Raw genomic sequence first — 20,340 nt, forward strand, 5'->3', positions numbered from 1 at the left:
ATGGCAAATGCCTTCACTTTGCGCACTTTTTTTTTAATTACAATCCAACCTGAGTCAGTTAAGCTAAAAGCAACAGGGAAAATAAAATGCGGGTAACAAGCAAGAGCTGTAGTACAAGCCTGGATAACTGCTTTGCTGTCAGTGCCATCCTGTCACTCTTTCTTGCAGTAGGCTTTCATTTTCATGCTTTTTATTTCATGCACTTGCTTCACTGCATTGGTCATACTGCATTAACAGGCATAGCAAAGTTTTCACTACATTTAAAGTGCAACTCAAAAAGATCAAACTATTGGAGTCTTTTATATCTTTATAATATTATTTATCGAATACTGCAGACCATTTAGTGTGGTCAAAGCAGAGAGAGGACACAGAAATAAGGGGATGTTCACGCCAGCAATTGCTTCCAATGGAAAGCATTGTATTTCTTGGGCCATCTTCTCCTAGATTGAATTAGCGGTTTTTCAAAGTCAGAAGAAAAAAATTTTTTTAGCACATTTTCATCTCTGCAGTGCTTGATCAACTAGCCCAGTCAGTGTCTCTTCTAAATCTTGTGGGAGTTTGTTTAGGTTCATTAAATTCAGTATTGTGCAGTTAGAGGAGGATCTTCCTTGGAGTACTGTGTGCTTTTTTTAATTAAGGAGGTTTTGTTTTATTTTTAACTGCTCAGAACAGAACTGCACTCCAGGAACTGAAACCAGCACTGGATGAAGCTTCAAAACCTTTTGTTGGTCTCAAACGAACTGCCAAGGTATGTTTCTTTTTTTTTTAATCTCTGAGATTGACCCTTTATAAAAGCCAATATTTGTGCACATCCATTTGGTCTCTTCATTTTTTCTCAACTTCTTTTCTTTCTTTTTTTTTTTTTAGGGTGGAATGGTTACCTTTAGTAATTATTGTGGACCATGAAAAATAAAAAGGAGCATTTCTATTGGATCGGAAATAAATTTTAATAAATGAAGTATTTACTCCATGTTGGTGTAACATACACTAAATTGTAGCTACTGTTAAACCTAGTTATAACGAAATTGTAAAATGTCAGAGATATATCGTTACATCCAGATTTTCGTTATATGCAGTTGTCGCGTGAAGACCCAAAAGGACAACGTAGAACAATAACCAGATTAAGAATTGATGTAAAGGAAACCACCCTGAAAGTGTTTTAGAGTGAGTCAGAATTATTATAAGTCACAGGAGCGGTGAAATGATTCGTGGTCACGCTGATAGCCTCCACCTCCACTGTGGCTTGCGCGAAGCATCTACGAGGGAGCAGAGAAAGGGGGGTGGAAGAGGAATAAGTCTGAGGGAAAGCACGCGCGTTGACGCCGCCGTGTGTGTGCTCTACCACCACCGTTGCCCCAGGAGACAGACTCTGCCTCGTGTCGCCAGCGCACTCCGCTGTTCCCACTACTGACGCGTGGGAGCACGGCGATTGATGCGTGCTGCTCCCCTCGTCGTCTTCTTTTTTTTTTTGACATTTTTAAGCATGAACTATTGTAGTACCAGGCTCCGACAACGGAAGCAGTGGAGTGCTAAAACACTGCTCGTTGTATCGATTGCTCATTGCTACAGTAGGCGTTCGTCTCACTTCAGCTCATGCTTTGTCGCCCTGAAACTTGTGGGGTTCTGCCAAATTTCCAGTACCTCGGCACTAGGTAAGAGACATATATTATGGTGAGGCTACCCAAAAGTAATGGAAAATAATATGCCTGTCGGCGCCGCGAGTTTTTATATCAAGGTCTACCACCGCGACACGTTCGTTACATGGAGTTTTCAAATACATGCACTTCAATGGGCCTAGCGGGGAATTGAAAAACTTCGTAATATTGAAGAATTTGCTACATGGAGGTTCGTTACATAGTGGTTTAACTGTAATTAGATTATCTTTCACAGATATAAAAGTTATCTTTAACTTAGACATTATGCATAACAAAAGGAAACTCTTAGTGCAAACTTACTGAAGAAAAAAGCATGAAGTCAGAAAGAGCATGAATATATAAAAAATAATAAATATATTTCAAAATACTTACACAAAATGGGCTATGTTGCCTCCTTTTGTAGCTGTGAAAATTTAGGGCGCCTGCCTGAAAGTTCCTTCATCTTTTTTTCTTCTCCCCATGGCTATGGAGGCTGAGGTTGATAAAACTTAATCGAGAATAATGGCAATTTCCAGTGGTTGCTCTGGAGCACGTTTTCTTGCTCTCGGATGACGATTTCGAATTCCATTGGTCAACCAAGATAGGTTGCGTATATTCCACTGGTCATTTGTAGCAACTTAGGCTGCTCTAGCTCGATCTGCCGACCAGAGTCGGATCTCGCTGGAAGTTCTAATCGCTAATGTGGTCACTTCTGGAGGTTGTTGGATTCTTTTGGCTGTTTTTGGCTGTTTCAGCAATATCAGTAGAGGACACTGGCCATGTACGAATATGTCGAAGTGCGTCTATCGAAAAACATTTGCAGGGTTAAAATAGTGCGAAAGGAAGTTACATAGGGCCGCACTCCTGCTTATTTATCAACCACCAAAAGTTTGGCGTTGGGATGCGACTTCAACTTTCGGAACCAGTTCAGCATTACTTCCACATGTTCCGCTGGTCGACCAAGGCAGATTCACTCTATAAAGCTTTTGGTCGGTTCGGGCGCCCAGCTCCGATCGACCAGTGGAAATTGCTATAAGGGTGAAGGACTGAGGCAAGTTAGCTAGCTTCCCATTGGCCGTGGAGACTTGGCAACGCCGGCTCATTGGACGGCCTTGGACTGAATGTCCGGGTTGTTGTGCCGTAGGAGTATGGCCCCTAGCTCACATCGCTCGTTTCGTGATTGAGAGCTACCTGCTCCCTAGGTGGTAGCGATCAAACCGATCCGGCGTGAAGAGATGAACAAAGGCGTCTTTATACACTATGTAGAGGACATCATTTACAGCAAGGACCTTAATGTACTTGGGGGCTTTACTGTACAACTGTAGTCACGCAGCGACGTCCTGGGAGACTACATCGCCTCCTTGCGAGTGGCACAGCACTCAACGAACGCTTGCGAAAGTCTTTGTCTCCAGAGGCAGTGTGCTCGCTTATATAGTCTGGAGAAGACATTAGCGCTCAAATTGTCAAATCCAGAGGCAGCACATGACAGCGGCCCGAGAAGTCTAATCAGCAAGCACGATCGCTCGCTTCAAATCTCCCGTGGCGCAAAGGCGACTCTCCTCCAGGGGACTGGCTCCCGGGTGTCTGGCTTTCGGGTGTTAGACCAAGTTGGTCGCCGATACTTCCTGACAATGCGCCGCTACCTTGTGTAGCAGCACCAGAGCCTGCGAAGGGGGTGTTTGTTAGCAGGACAAGCTTTTTAAGTTTGGTCAAGCAGAATCCGGGCACAACAGGTCATCACTGGACCTTAGCTTATCCGAAGTTTCTATGAGGGATCAGGCAAGAGTTCTGAAAAAAGTTTAAGAACTTTGCACGCACAGATCATATGGTCAAAGCTGTCTTTCTTGCCACAAAAGCAGCAGAAGGGATTCATATCCTTATGAATTTTAATATGTAGTTTGGGTTGGGAAGGTTCCCCGTCTGTAGCTGTCTCCATATGGCTTGCTGGTGTCTGGTCTGTGTTTTACAGGGTGATGGAAGTGTTCTTTTTATTGCCTTGTAATGTGCTCAAGTGAGTTTGTGATATTATGAGCTCACTGTGGGGTTCCGGTTCCTTTGTGCTACCGTTTGGCTGACTCATTCTTGGAAAAAGCAGGTGTCTCTGAGAGCTCTTGGGAAAAACTTAATATTCAGTTAGATGTTTACTCAATCCTACTATAACATGTACTAAAATTTAGCTATACGAACCCGGATATATCGAATTCAAAGGGGATCATGAAATAGTTCGATATATTAGATGTGCTAGCACAAGAGCCTTTCTGTAACCCATAAGAGTGAATATGATGTGCCCGCACTAGGGGCTTGCTTCCTGCAGCGACGTGTTGCCCACCAGCATACTGTGGCAGCACACCACTTTGTGAACTGCTCACACCTAATGCCAGGCGGCAGAGGTACCTTGCATCAAAGCTGCAGCTGAGGGTGATGCTTTGGGAAAAGCCACTGTTTGTCATAAGAGAGGTCATCTAATTCTCTTATTGACACATTATACGCACCGTGCAAAGTGACGGCCACGCCGCTGGTGGTGGAGTTCGAGGTAAATCTGGGAGCGGGGCCGACCGCGTCGTCTTCTAGCCATGTATGTCTAACAGTCCTTGCATCGTGAATTCGTTATCCTGCTGTGTTGCATCAGTGCATAAACAGCATCCGCTGCAGTGCCACAGGAACTTAAGGTCATCTCCAGCAATAATTTTTCTTTGGGTAAATGTTGGAAAGCTATAATAAATGCCCTGGAGATGCATTTGCACGTCCCAACTCTGCAAGTGATACAAGTGTACTGTTCGAGTTCACTTTGCATTAACAAGCTACTTGCTCCCGTCATATATTTCGATATGAAAGCACTTCAGTCAATATCATCTCATCATTGCGCATTTTCTGACAGTCTCTGTCAACGGGGAACAAAATATATTGTTTGCTGCATAAACCGGTAATACTTCATTTACTTAGTGCAGTGCTGCATATTTTTCTGGTGTTTAATTTTTCAAGCCATTCATAGGTCCTGAGTGCACAGTAAAGACTGATATGATGAGCATCAGGTACGAGATTTAATGAATTAATCAGGGTGCTCCAAGCACATGGTTCACCCATTTACCTATAAGCGCTGTTTGTTAAGAGCCGCATCTCTAAATATTTTTTCTGTTTACCTAAGCGCATAAGCTTTACGAAGTGAAGGTTGTAGGTTGTGAACGCTCGCTTATCGCGTTTCACCTATTTCTGGCTGTATACACTATGAAAGGAGTCATCGCCACGGCTAAGCCCATGGGGGATGCATTAAACATGGGGGCACTTATTTTAAGTATCGCCTATTAAGATCAGAGCGTGATTGCATTGTCTTCGCATCACAAATTCAGTAGGTCTACTTTAATTCAGCTTGAACCCGAGCCTTCCTGACCTATGAGCATGTGTCTGTCTCGCAACACAAAAGTCCTGGGTTCAACCACCCCCTCCCAAAGCTCTCTCCTTTATCATTTTCGCTCAGTCATCTTCCTTTAGTTAAGGAACTTGGTTGAGAAATTTAATGTCAATCTGAATATTTCAACCTGCTCCTAAATTTTTCATCGAGATTTTTCGTTTACGGCCATCGATGAAGACACCGAATTTTCTGTGACAACAGACCCATAGTGACAACGCATTAAAGTCTTGTGAATTCGGCTGATGAAGCGATACGCCTTTGAGAGAGCGGTGCTGGCACAATATAACGGCGGATGGCGCAGGATGTCCCATATTTTAGATCGAGGCGCATCACCATGAGCACATAATAAAAGGAATTTCAAAGGCAAGGTAAATGAAAAAAAATAACAGCCATTATTCTGTTGAAATAATTGGCCAGTCGATGCAGCAAACCCACATTAAAGCAGGGCTCAAAATGTAGCTGGTTATTTAGCGCCATCCTTAACTTTGTGCCAAAAAGAGGCCAACCTGCAACTTTATGCTAAAGGAAACTTTGTTAAAAGGCCAACCTTGACTTTATCGATTTCATTGAAATGAAATCGACTTCATAATGTGTTCAACCCCCGCCATTGTGCAGGATGTAGAGGTAATCTGGAAAGTGCGATGCAGTAACCACAGGATGGTGAGGTCCCGAATTAGCCTAAATCTGAAGAAGGAACGCAACAGATTAGTAAGAAAGAAACCCATCAACGAATTAGCGGTGAGGGGGAGGGCAGAAGAGTTCAGGATCTCGCTACAGAATAGGTATTCAGCTCTAACTGAGGATGGCGACATTACCCTAGAGGCAAGGAACAATAATTTCAGAGATATCATTACTGAGTGCGCGGTAGAAGTAGGTGGTAGGATAGTTAGAGAGGATACCGGTAAGCTGTCTAAGGAGACGAAAGATTTGATTAAGAAATGCCAGAGTATGAAAGCTTCCAATCCAACAGACCAGATCGAATTGGCCGAGATATCAAAGCAAATCAATAAGCGCAAGGTGACCGATATAAGGAAGTATAACATGGAGAAAATTGAGCATGCTGTAAAGAACGGGGGAAGCCTTTAAGCGGTAAAGAAGAAATTGGGCATAAGCAAAACCCAGATGTATGCGATAAGGGACAAGGCGGGTAACGTCATCACTAATATGGACGAGATAGTCATAGTAGCCGAGGAGTTCTATACAGATCTCTACAGTAGCCAAAGTAGTCAGGACCGTAATGAGATTGGCGGTAGGGAAAAAGAGTCAGACGTTCCACCAGTGACGAAGGACGAGGTCAAGAAAGCACTAGAAACTATGAAAAGGGGGAAATCGGCTGGAGAGGATCAGATAACTACAGATTTGCTGAAGGACGGGGGGGATATCGTGCTAGAAAAACTGGCCACCCTGTATACGCAGTGCCTGGTGTCCTCGACGGTACCGGAACCATGGAAGAATGCAAACATTATCCTCATTCACAAGAAAGGGGACTCTAAGGACCTTAAAAATTACAGACCAATCAGCTTACTGTCTGTTACGTATAAGGTATTTACTAAGGTAATCGCTAATAGAATCAGGACCACCTTTGACTGCAATCAAGCAAAGGATCAAGCAGGGTTTCGGAAACGGTGCTCTACTATCGATCATATCCATACCATCAATCAGGTGATAGAAAAATGCTCGGAATATAACCAGCCCTTATACATAGCATTCATTGATTACGAAAAAGCATTTGACTCAGTTGAAACCTCGGCGTTGGTGCAGGCATTGCGAAATCGGGGGGTATACGAGCCGTACGTGAAAGTGCTGGAAGATATATATAGTGGCTGCACAGCAACCATAGTTCTGCATAAAGAAAGTAACAAAATTCCCATAAAGAAAGGTGTTAGGCAAGGAGACACAATCTCCCCAGTACTATTCACAGCTTGTTTAGAGGAAGTATTCAGAGACTTGGAATGCGAGCAGTTAGGGAGAAGTGTAGATGGAGAATACCTCAGTAATCTGCGATTTGCGGATGACATTGCCTTGCTAAGCAACTCGGAGGATGAACTGCAAATAAGGATTGATGACCTAGACAGAAAAAGTAGAAAGGTAGGCTTGAAAATCAATATGCAGAAGACTAAGGTAATGTTCAACAGCCTCGGGAAGGAACAGCTGTTTACATTAGGTAGCGAAATACTGGAAGTAGTAGGCGAATATGTCTACTTAGGACAGGTAGTAACCGCAGATCCGGACCATGAAAAGGAAATAACAAGAAGAATAAGATTGGGATGGAGTGCATTTGGCAAGCACTCGCAGATTATGACTAGCAGCTTACCGGTATCGCTCAAGAGGAAAGTATACAACAGTTGCATCTTGCCTGTACTCACCTATGGGGCTGAAACGTGGAGGCTAACCAAGAGAGTTCTACTTAAGTTGAGGACAATCCAGAGGGCTATGGAACGAAAAATGGTAGGGGTAACATTAAGAGATAGAAAGCGTGCAGAGTGGGTCAGAGAAATAACTCAAGTTACTGACATTCTAGTGGAAATTAAGAAGAAGAAATGGACATGGGCAGGACATGTAGTGCGAAGAGAGGTTAACCGATGGTCGCTTAGGGTAACAAACTGCATTCCAAGGGAAGGAAAGCGTAGCAGGGGGCGGCAGGAAGTTAGGTGGGCGGATGAGATTAAGAAGTTCGCAGGGGTCAAGTGGATGCAGCTAGCACAGAACCGGGTGAAGTGGAGAAAAATGGGAGAGGCCTTCGCCCTGCAGTGGGTATAATCAGGCTGATGATGATGATGATGACTTTATGCTTCAGGCTGGAATAGAAAATATCGGCAGGAGCTGAAAAAAAAGAATCGCCGCCGCAGAGCAACGCACTCCTCGCAGCGACGCATGAGCAGCAGCAACTTGTATCCCGGAAAGAATTTTAAGAACGACCGCTAGGCTGCTTTCAGTGGCGCCCCCATAGGCTGTGCGAATATACTGTATGAATGCAGTATGAACTTAATGAAAATTGGATGCAGTTGATTCTGGCATTTCCTTCAGCAGCGAAGCAGGCCACGTGAGAGCTGCCTTGTCAGCTAGGCTGGCTTCACCGCAAGACGACTGGTGCACTAAATGCTTGCTTTTTTTTTTTTCCTTAATCGCGGTATTGTGTTGAAAACAAGCACATGAAACTGAATGCCACTTTCAAGCGTACTCTATGTTCACCTCATCATGTGGTTCTACATCGTTAGGATAAGCGCCCTTTGCAGGTTTATGGTACACAGTTTGATCTGTTGAGTGTTCCATTAGCAGGAGTGTGAGTATGATATGCGAAAAACACTGCTATTCTTATACTGGGGTTTCCAAGGGGATATTCAGGCAGATCAGTATAAGCAGTAATTTGATATATCTGAGTTTGACTATATATATGATACATGCTAGCTCATACAAACCGATTTGTTTGAACGTTATACAGTTGAACCATGCAATATCATAAGCTATAAATACGAGTTTTGTCATGGAAAGAAATATTTCAGGGACCTCGTTCAGCGTCGATAAGGTTCAGTGCTTATGATTGCTACCGACAATGATATGCAGTTTAACTTCAATCCCGCAACGACGATGGCTTTTGAAGTAGCAGGCAACAATTTTTCTTAAGGCTTAAGCCATAACAGATGTTAGGTTGAGGCATAAAAGCATAAAAGAGAACCTCGTCTGCACCACTGTTGGATCACGGGTAAAGTAACAGCAAAATAAATGTACACTATCACGTGCAATTTCAATATTTGAGACACATTTTTGGGTGCTGCCATCTTTGTTTACAAGTTGCTTATGGTTATGACTTGAACATGTTCGAAAAATAATGCATTTACTCTTGTAAAGAACCTTAGAATCAAATGAGTCTTAGAATTTAATGAATCTTCTAACGAACTTAGAAAAGTTAGAATCAGTTTGGAGGGAGAGTCAATTACACAATGCAAATTGTGCTCTGATAATACAGTCAAACCCGGGATCATTCGAATTTTAGTTATATCGAACTCGCAGAAAATCCCCTTAAAAATCCCATGTAAAAGTATAGAAAAGCTGCCCATTGGACGGTGCGCCTTCCCGAAAGACGATCGCATCATGCTAGGCCCTTTGCCGCATGACGTTTTCCAGCCACAGGCGGAAGGAATGAGAGGGCATAGTTCGGCGACGGCTTGTCTAGGGTAGCGCTGCACCCTTTCCCCCTTTCTCCAAACGCGCCTACATCTGCAATGATCGCTACCGCGCGCCAGCACGTGAGGTTTGCAAGACATGCGTGAAGGAACAAGAGGGAACCAATGCAGCTGTGGTGTTCGAGAGAGGGGAAAAATGCAATAGGGCGAAGCGCAAGGGTGTGCCTACTCTTCATCCGAGCTTTAGCTCTCTCCCTCTCTCTTTCCGTCTTCGTTCACAGCAGCACGCACTACGCATGCGCGGACAAGCCAGCTAGATTTTACGATCGTCTTCGTGTTCAATATATCCGGGTTTGACTGTAGTAGACGGTGCCAGCTAATCATGGCAAGATAAAACGAACATGCTGAACAGCTGGCTCTCAACCTTATTAGAGGTGCAGTGGAGTGCGCAACTGTGCTCTGAGCAAGTAGTCATTGCCGATGCTGTCACAAGCTTATTAGTATTTCATTATTAGTTCATTGTGTGAATGGTCTCTCTATGCAGTTAAGTATGGTACTTATGGCAGCTTTCGATTTGTTGGTAGCCATTAAAGGAAGATGACGGTGACTGACATTTTCAAATAAAACTTAATTTCTCCAAAGTCTGGTTTGTACTTATTCATCTGTAGAGTCTCATTTTCGTGAGTACAAAAAATTATAATTCTTAACGATTTCATTAATGTGGGATTCAACTGTATAGCTGTCCAAATCTTTAACTAACATGCGTGATGGCCGCCTCTTCATCTGCTCCTTCGGGCTGATCAGACTTCTAGAAAAGTCACGTTTAGGCAAGACCTTCATAAGCCTCTGCTTAGACTTAATATTTTCTCAGGTTAACCCCTTTTTACTGTTCAGGAACACTGAAAAAGCGGCCATAGCGCATACTGGTTGAATATTTGAGCAGCTATACATACCATAAAGAAAATCTCTGAGATTGCTGAAAATCTACACAAAAGGGGGGGGGGGGGGGGGGGGACGGAATGTTACTATAACTACAAAATGTGCTTTACTGCCTTTTTCTTAGTTGTGAATATTTGGCATGGTTATCTGCTCCCTTGTTATTTTTTAGCAATGCTTGGAGGCAGAGGTCACATCCCGTTCCTGCCGCAGTAACTGCAACTGTGACATACCCATTTTCTTGACTACACCAACAAAATGCAATGAAGCCATACTGCCAGGGATGTAATATGTTATGTGAAGTCCATCTTTTAGGTGTACATAACATTACTGAGCTGCTAAAACTGTTCATTCTTAGCTTAGTCTTCTGCTCATAGAACAGCTTCTAGTTTTTGCATTTTGGAACTTTTTTGTGGTTAATGGTCAACACTTTTTGCAGAGTGTAGTGAAGTGCAATTTGATTTGCCACTAAAATTGAGAGCCTGCTCAAGGACCTGTTCTCCAAAAGCTAGATCATCAAAGCTGGCTTGATGTGGCTGAAAAGAGGTCTGTCATTTACAGTTGAACCTCACTGCAATGAGCACCGCTTCAACGAAATTTTCGCTTCTCTGAAATATTTCCTATTCCCTGTCAGTTTGCCATAGAAGTAAATGGAACAAATTTCTTGCCATAACCAACCATTTTTGGGCGTGTTTCCACCTAAACGAACTTTTTGGTAAAGGAGGTTGGATTTAAAAATATAGCAATAAAATAAGCATACCGCCAGCAATATGTGCACTTCTATAAGTCCACACTGGTTTCCTTCACTAGAAAGCTTTCACTTGAAACAATATATGCCACTACTGGCCCACCTATTCGACATAGTTTGGTGGTGATGATTGGGCTGGCAACCTTGGGACAAGGTGCAGGTGTAACCTGCCATTTTCTTCCGAGCCAGAGCCATAATCAATCCATATCTTATAGCACCATCATCTGCGAGGGACACATTTGGTGTAGTCCACAATTTTATTGGATTTGAAATACAAGACTAAAGGGTCTAAAGGGCCGAAACAGGTTGAGTATTTTGCTGTAAAATGCTTACAGCCAACGTATATCCCCGATCTGTGATGTTTGTTTGATACAAGCACATGATTTCATGTAATTCTGCTTTTTTTTTTTAGCACGCCTCAGAGCTTTAATTTGTTAATCAAGGGGTGAAGCGGAGGCCTTGTAGTAGAGTGTCTTGGAGGTGCTGGATTCAACCTCAGTCCCGCTGAGTGCCTACTGGCTTTCTAGTGCGTGTAGGATTTCCCCCGGCTTGCTGCTTGGCCTTTTTGGAGTGGGATGGGGTTGAAAAAAGTGTCTGGTATCAAACTGTTGTTTTGACGAGTCAGTGATTCATTTTGTCATGAAATAATTTAAATCCACTTTGTACTGATTTTTAAGGCTCTTAAACGATTTATTAAGAACACCCCACACTATTTCTCTTTAAAGCAAGTTCACTCAATAGTCCTCTCACTTGTTATTAAGTATTTAACCCTTTGACTTTTTTTGCCTTACGCGTACTGCGTTAAGTGCATAGCATTTAAAAACATTCGACACTGGTGGTGAATTTTTTTCGAAAAATTCGACAGTCAAAGGGTTAAGACTTTGTATATTGAATAGGCTTAAACTTTTGCAATGCCTTTGAGTACTTTGTGACCAAGCAGGCACATAAACTTGTATTAGGCCTTCATTGCATGCGTCTATCGTAACTAAAAGCTTTGACATGCTAGCACTTCTGTAAAAGCACAACGAAGCTGATTTTGCCTGCATTGATATATTTTGTAAGCATTTTACTTCATGGGAGAGCAATGTTTAGTTATATTTTTCAAATTTGTTCCTGCGGTCACAACTTTCTTTTTCCTTTTCTTTTTGTCGTGAGATGAATTCCAAATAGCCACATAATTTGTTTGCAGAAACTTGAGGCCATCTGTAACAGCTCTGAAGCGGATTATGTCACGCTAGTTGGACAGGTTGAGTCGGAGTTCCAGCACCTACATGGCCTCCTGCAGCTCCGGTAAGCTTAGGTGGACATGGTTGTATTTGACTATTTTTTTTTAATGTATTTTCTTTACCGCTTACTTTCTTATGAACTGAAGTGCTGCAGTTGAATGTTAAAAAAAAAAAAAAGGAAACCTGTTACATGTTTGTGATGCCCCACTCGGTTTGTGTACAAAAGCACGATATCTATTTTTGGATGGTACAGCTGGGAGAGTGTCCCGCCATGGTGGCACAGTGGTTAGGGCACTTGACTGCTGTACCCAAGGATGCGGGATCGAATCCCGGGTGCAGCGACTGCTGTTCAACGGAAGCAAAAAGCAAGGCGCCCGTGTGCTGTGTGATGTCAGTGCACATTAAAGAACTCCATGGGGTCCATATTTCTGGAGCCCTCCACAGTGGCGTCTCTCAAAGCCTTAGTTGCTTTGGGACGTAAAACCCTAAAAACCAAACCAAACCATTCAAAGTTGTTTGGCAATTGCCAGTAACCTGCATTGCATGCACTGCAAAAACTCTCACAATGGAAGGGTTCTGTTTTGAGTGCCCCTGACACACAGCAAACTGACGTCTTGCCGCCGCCGTCTTCGCACACTAAATGCAACTTGAATGCAGCTCCTTATTTCTGCTCACCTCTAATTATTTTCAGAGCATCACAGCTCAGTTTGCACTTCGCAAATGACGCAAGTAAATAGTTTACCAAATTTAAATTTACAATGGATCATGTGGTTGCCAGTTGCCGCAGAGCGCGCCCGGTGAGCGCACGGCGAAGTGGAGGTTATTCAAGTGCGTGGCATGCAGCACAGTCAAGACAAACATTACTGGTTCATGTGTGGCTTATGGTAGACTACACGAGGAGTGAGATTTCACAAGTTGTGCTCGTTAAAAGCTCATTTTGAACTGGCCGTGCTCCTTGGATTGCAGCACGTACATGTGGGTATATAGCGCTTTCTTTAATGGTAGGTCTTCAAAGGATCCTGAGGCGTGAAGACTTAAAGAGCAAGCTGATCGCCGCTAGGGCTAGCAAGCAAAAGACTGAGACCGCTTGTGTATGGTTCATTTTACTCCAAAATTCTTTGACTGGACTGGACAAGCAACATGTTTGCTCATAGGCTGTGTCGGCTCTGTTTATTCCGGGAGAGGCTACACCTTGTATGACTGTTCGTATCCACATCTCGATTTAAGGAATATGAAAAAACTCAAATTACTGTGCATAATATTTTCTACATTAGGCCCGGGCTAGGTATATTTTGTTTTAGAGGGAGCTTGTAAATCTAGCTGCAGTGGGCTTTGGCAATCGCCTTCTAATCCTCAGGCAATGGGCGCAATTCTTATCGAACAAGTTGCATACTGGTGCCGCTAAAATGGAAATAATTTGGGTGCCCAACTTGGTTGAACTGAATGAAAGAGCACTGAACAAGAACAAAGAAGAGAAGCCTCAGTTCGCAGCTCGAGTGTTTCGACAAATGGGCTTGTCTTCGCCTGGGAAGAGCGATCATCACTGGCAGGGGCATAAATACACTTTTGCTTCCAAAGAAGAAAAGCTGGGCAGTGGGAGCATGGGTGAGAAGAAAGTTGGTCAAAAAAATAAAAAAAAATAAAAAATTGTTTCTTCAGTTCTTCAGTGTGTATTTCTCATTTTAGGAAACTTAGCGCAAAGAAGACAAGGACAAAATGAGGGATACACCAAAATGCAAACGCACCAACTCGATCAATTCAGCATTCTTGTATTTCTCAGCCTGAAACCAGTGGTCCTGTTGCCTGAAAAAGAAATAAAAGCAACAGTACCAGGAAAAACTACAATGCGGGGTGGATGATTAGTCGGCACCTAAAGCAGGTTCCATGCAGATACACCTTTCTTGAAAAGGGACAGGCATTCCAAAGGGTCCTGATAAAGATTATATCTGCAGGGGAACAATTCTCAAAAGCTTTTTGCAAAGGGGGGAGAAGGACAAAGAAGTGGAATGATAACAGGATAGTGAACCACACTCTCTAGGCAAAAAAAAAAGTACAAGGCCGAACTACAGTAGGAAGCGATAAGAAGGAAACTTGTTTGGAGAAACACATGCAGCTTATGCTATTGCAGAGGGGGTATAGATTGTACACCTGCTGTGAATAAACTTTACAATTCATGCTATATGGGGTTTTTTCGACTAGTTATGGTGCAAAGGAAATATATTTAAGAGATTCTAACCTTCCTTTAGAGATATTTATTCCTGCTGGTTCCAATGTTCTAAAGTTATGGATTAGATATGCCTCTCAATATTTTCTCTCCCTTGCAGATTTAAAGCCTGACTGGAGAATATAATAATTGGCTCACAGGAAGGGAAAGCACAGCATCTGTCACACTTGTTTCTATGGGCACCTGAGCCGCGCCGTAAGGAAAGGGAGGAAGCTGGTAGTTAAAATGGAAAGAGCGAAAGAGGAGCTGTAGTGGAGGGCTACGGAATAATTTCGACCACCTGGGGATCTTTAGCGTGCGCTGACATCGCACAGCACACAGACGCCTGACCGGAGATTATATAATTCAGTTTCTTCGAACTTATGGTCTTTTTGATTGAAATGGTGGGGAACTGCTTTCAGGAGGCTTTTGCCTCTGTCTGCCTGACGGCCATTAAGTTCATTGACTGTCTTGTCTCTCCGATGTATTGTTTATGACAGAAGGAGTATTCTAGACTGTAGACAATGTTTGAAGATGTGCAATTAAAGCCTGATTGCTAGACCAGAATCAGCTATGTTCAACTTGGCTTTTGCGTTGTTTAACTTTTAATTTTGGATTCTATTCATTGAGAACATTTCACTGATATTGGATGATGACATGGACTAAAGCTCGGTTTTTATCATAATTGTTATTAGAAGTTAGGAGCTTAGTGTAATGCAGTGACATTGGTTTAACACAATCGGGCTCTGTATAAGCTTCGCAACGAAATATGACTTGAAAGTATAATAAATATAAATTTTAATCAATTACCTAACCAATGGCAATTAGTTATGCCACGCAGTCAATCATCATCACCAGAAGCAGTACTATACCCACTGCAGGGCGAAGGCCTCTCCCATATTTCTCCACTTAACCCGGTTCTGTGCTAGCTGCATCCACTTGACCCCTGCGAACTTCCTAACCTCATCCGCCCACCTAGACTTCTACCGCCCCCTGCTACGCTTTCCTTCCCTTGGAATCCAATTTGTTACCCTAAGCGACTATCGATTGCCCTCTCTACGCACTACAAGCCCTGCCCATGCCCATTCCTTCTTTTTGATTTCCACTAAAATGTCATTAACTCGAGTTATTTCTCTGACCCACTCTGCGCGCTTCCTATCTCTTAATGTTATACCTACCATTTTTTGTTCCATAGCCCTTTGCGTTGTCCTCAAACTAAGTAGAACCCTTTTCGTTAGCCTCCACGTTTAAGCCCCATAGGTGAGTACAGGTAAGATGCAAGTGCTTGGAAGTGCTTCCCTCTTGAGTGATACCGGTAAGCTGCTGGTCATAATCTGCGAATACTTGCCAAATGCGCTCCATCCCAATCTTATTCTCCTAATTATTTCCCTTTCATGGTCTGGATCTGTGATTACTAACTGTCCTAAAGATATATTCGCTCACCACTTCCAGTGCTTCGCTACCTATTATGAACTGCTGTTCCTTCCTGAGGCTGTCGAACATTACCTTTGTCTTCTGCATATTGATTTTCAAGCCCACCTTTTTGGTATTCCTGTCTAGATCATCAATCATTCTTTACAGCTCATCCCTGAAGTTTTTTAGCAAGGCAATGTCATCAGCAAATCGCAGATTACTGAGGTATTCTCCATCTACCCTTATCCCTAACTGCTCCCATTCCAAGTCTCCGAATACTTCCTCTAAACAAGCTGTGAATAGTACTGGGGAGATTGTGTCTCCTTGCCTAACGCCTTTCATTATGGGAATTTTGTTACTTCCTTTATGCATAACTATGGTTGCTGTGCAGCCACTATATATATCTTCCAGCACTTTCACGTACGGCTCGTATACCCCCCGATTTCGCAATGCCTGCATCAACGCCGAGGTTTCAACTGAGTCAAATGCTTTTTCGTAATCAATGAATGCTATGTATAAGGGCTGGTTATATTCCGAGCATTTTTCTATCACCTCCACTGTAGATATTTTTCAGTACTTCCACATACCACTCGTCTACACCCTGATTTTGCAATGCCTGTAGGACTACCGAGGTTTCTACTGAGTCAAATGCTTTTTTTGTAATCAATGAATGCTATGTATAAGGGCTGGTTATATTCAGAGCATAAAAGTACGGACTTTGTCCATGTGCAAAAAGCATCAGACTTCGACATGACCTCATCTTCAGGGCTCCCTGAAGTTTGAAAAACCTTTTCTCGGTCTTTAAAAATTATTGCTACGGTTGATGGGGCAATGCTAGTTTCCTGCAGAAGCCGATTCGCTTTTTCCCTGCGTCGATTTCTTGCTGTAAAAGCTGCTTTCCTACTTCTTGGCACGTCTCTGGCTGCAATCATCGTTACATCTCGTACAAATTTCGGAGTAGGATAATCCGCGACAAAAAAATAACTATGCTGTCCCATATGCGCGAATGCCATGAACTACTGACCTGCAAACGACACACGGCACAGGAAAAAGAAAGGCAGATGGCTAGGCCCGCTGGTTACTGCACATCAAACCACAGCTTTGTGGTGGCACTAGGAGCTGGCACTAGATAGGCTGATGATGATAGCTACAGTACGCAGAAATTGTAATTCCCGTTTCACGCGAGAGTTGTGAGCTTTGGCGCTGTTAATTCTATCCGAATTCGTAATACTGATGTTCCTGGATTATAGAAGAAAAATAAATTATGTATGTTATTCTGAAATATACGTTATACTAGAATTCATAGTTCTGAAATAGTTTTACATTGACAACATGGGAAATCTGCTGGTGATTCTTAACAAATGTGTTAATTTGAAAATTTCGTTAATGGGGTGCTCATAGTAACGGGATTTGTCTTTATGACTGAAGTAATGTATGAATTCTAATTTTTATTCACAATTGCCTTATAAGCTGTAATTAAGATCTAGAATTAGCCCAGTGCAATTATGCTCGACGTATGCTATCCGACTATAGATGGTGCTGTGTCGCATAAAGTCCAGTGTTTAATATCAATTAATTGAATGTTTAATTATGGCTTACAATTAATTCATTGCTATTATACTCGACATAAGCTACACAACAATAATACTAGCGTTGCTGTGGCTTGACTCAAAGGTTTGAGATTTAGGTTGACCAGTGACTTTTGCACTAAGTAGAGATCAAAACGCCCCAGTACTCCGACATTGTCGCGATTTTTAGAATTCAGTTAGTTCGAGTCAGTTTGGAGACGTGCAGTATGGCTCACATGATGGCCCACAGTATTGCCATAGGACTTCAAAATTTCTTAAACACTTTAAACACACTGGCAAAGCCTAGCCTTTGGCAGGCCTCCTCTTGCCCCACTTAAAATGGCCGAATCAGGCTTCACCCGAGCCCTTTGGCCAGTACAGGCGACTTCTACTCCAGCAGTTTTTTTTATAACCTCCTTGGTCGTGGCATATGTGGCTACTGCCAGGGCTATTTTCAGCCATTGGGCTTGTTAGGCATACCGCGGTGGCTTCAACGCCACGACCATCGAGGCAAGGCTGTTGTCTTGTGTATTCCATGATGTCCTCTTCGTGAGGTTTTTTTATCCGCGAACACTTTGCTTTTTTTACCAAACTTGTTTCCGGGGTGAAATTCCAATTGTGAAGCATCAATGTCAATTGAATTATCGTTCCTTCAGGCAGCCAGCTTCCCAGAGCATTGCTTGCCATTATGTGTTAGACCAGTTTCCTGTTTATTGCATGCACATCCTGCAAAGGATGTAGCAGTCGATACCAGGTCACTATTGCCAAAACTGCATTCAGTTCCCATTTACATCAGCTAAAACTTGCGAAATTCTTTCTGCAAAAGCCAAAATTATACGCATAAACCTTGTGGACTTCCTAGACCTACGTGACACGGTGGGGGGTGAGCTTAAGTGAGCTTGTGGGATGAAGTCAGAGCCGCATTTGGTGCAGAACAGGCCCAGTTGGAGGTCTGTTAGAGACGCCCTTTGTTTTCAAGTGGATGATTCAGGCTGATGATGATAGTATTGGCTGTGATTTTTTATGTCTACTTCATTCATTCAGTGACAAGATTTATGTAAGATGTTATTTACTCTGTGCCCGCCTGCAGTCTGCAGCAGGTGTTGACAGACATAAAGAAAAATCACGAAGCCCACTTGCAGGGAGTTCAAGACCAGGTAAGGTTCTTCTTAAAAGCAGTTTTTCGTGTGCCCGTTTGAAATCTGACTTGAATGCTCATTTTTTATGTCTTGAGTCTTCACCTTATCCTCATTTTTTCTTTTAGCTGAAGAATGTGACATCAAAGATTGATGAATTCAAGACCATGCAAAAAGGTCAGCACTGTATCTACATTTGTCTCGTGTGATGCACATCTCAGTGTCCCAACCCTTGCGCCAAACGCGCCTAATTGTGCGAGACCAGAAAAGCTGTGCCACTCTGATAAAAAAACTGGAAAAATTTCACTAAGCTGCTCCAAACTCACTGGATTGGGCTGCGCTGTGCACCAACTATACAGGAATATGTAACCTTAATTGCCGCAGTTGTTTCAAAATTGCGGCATCTATTCAAGTCCTTTTATAGTAAACGTGACTGACTCATACCAACATGGACTTTTATATAAGGATGTGTTTAATGCTCGAATACATTCGAGTATTCGAATATGAAACGAATAGGAAATTTTCAAATTTTTGCGATTCGCAAATCGAATACCTAGTATTCGTGAGACTGAGTATATTCGGTGTTAGTTGAACGCGCCGATCTGAGATCTGCCATTCCTCCATCTTCTTCCGATTTTTCAGTGAATTCGCTGGTTTTCTGATCATGCGGCACATATTTTTAGTCTACAGCCGCTGCACAGCAGGAAATAAATTCTCAAGAATAGCACAAACCTGATAGCACTGGCACTAATCTGACTGCTTGGCCCTTTAAATGGAGGTAAAATCGCTATGAGATTTGATCAGCCACAGCTCGATAAGTACACGCTCCGCTGTCATCATTTTCTTCTTGTTTGAAAGGCCGGGATTAGGGCTATTCCCTATAGGGGACCGCGGCTTCACTGGGGGGCGCTGCAGGCGCCCGTGAAAAGGGCCCTCTTCGGCCGCATCCCGATAATTGTCTGGTCAGGCCGGTTCTCCCTCCCATTGAATAGTAGCTGCGCGAGTAGCTCTTGAAAGGGTCAGTTCCGTACGTGTTGGGCTGCTGCAGATCTGTTTGTGCAGTTGCGTGCTTTCTCCCTGGTGCTTGAATTGGGAAATTTTGGCAGTGCAAACGTGAAAAAAAAAAAAAAAGGAAAGTACTAGTGGATCATGCCCACTCCATGAGGCAAATTGACAAAAATGCTATTACCGTAACGGCGCTTCTAGGGTCACAAGTTAGTGGCAAGATCATTTACGACGTGGAATTCGAAATAAACACCTTTTTTGACATAGTCATCATAATACAAAATTTTTTTTGAGGGCTCAGTTTCGCAATTTCGCTAACTGAATAGATTGGATATTGATACTTCTTTTGCGCTGATAACAATAAAAATTATCTTCGTTTTAACACAAATTAAGAGTCCTAAAGGCGAAAAGCGATGCTGAAGAGAAAAACGAGACCACCCACCCACCTTAAGGTTAAAAGAAAAATATAAGCTTGATTAATAAGTACCATAAAGAAAAGCGGTTGTCTATTAATTTAATGCTATCGCAGCTATTTGCTGAGCCATTGCTCATATGCCATTGCTCATATATGTGCAAGCAAACATTTTGACTTCTCATATTTATTATTTTTTTGAAACTTAATTCTGCCCATCAGTAAATAATGATAATAGAGAAATGCTTAACTAATTGTCGTGATTCTGTGCGAAAGTTCGGTAAATAAATGTGTCTGCAATAAATGATGCCATAATTTTCATTAGGACAGAAATCTGGTCTAGTTTTAGGCCGTTCATTATAAAAATTTGTGGGTGCATGTCCTCTTTCTCTGTATTTGTAAACTGTGTGACAAAAAAAGTTTCATCACAAACATTTTTTTATTTTTTTTTATTATTTTTTTTTTTTTTTTTAGTATTCGTTGCTGTGCTCTCCAAAGCAACAGTTTACAAGAAGTAGTGGAAATG

The 20,340-nt window shown here is 42.6% G+C and overlaps 1 protein-coding gene across 1 annotated transcript in view; it reads left to right on the forward strand.

Moving 5' to 3' along the window:
* LOC146207216 (uncharacterized) overlaps positions 1 to 20,340 on the forward strand; it is a 123,358-nt gene that overhangs the window by 12,393 nt on the left and 90,625 nt on the right. Inside the window, exons 8-11 of the mRNA XM_084575543.1 lie at positions 668 to 748; positions 12,041 to 12,141; positions 18,352 to 18,418; positions 18,526 to 18,574. Coding sequence (XP_084431669.1) covers positions 668 to 748; positions 12,041 to 12,141; positions 18,352 to 18,418; positions 18,526 to 18,574 — 298 coding nt within the window. The remainder of the gene's footprint in view (positions 1 to 667; positions 749 to 12,040; positions 12,142 to 18,351; positions 18,419 to 18,525; positions 18,575 to 20,340) is intronic.

The sequence above is a fragment of the Amblyomma maculatum genome, chromosome 1, assembly GCF_055883805.1.
Source record: "Amblyomma maculatum isolate TAMU_Amacu chromosome 1, ASM5588380v1, whole genome shotgun sequence".
NCBI classification, from domain to species: Eukaryota; Metazoa; Arthropoda; class Arachnida; order Ixodida; family Ixodidae; genus Amblyomma; species Amblyomma maculatum.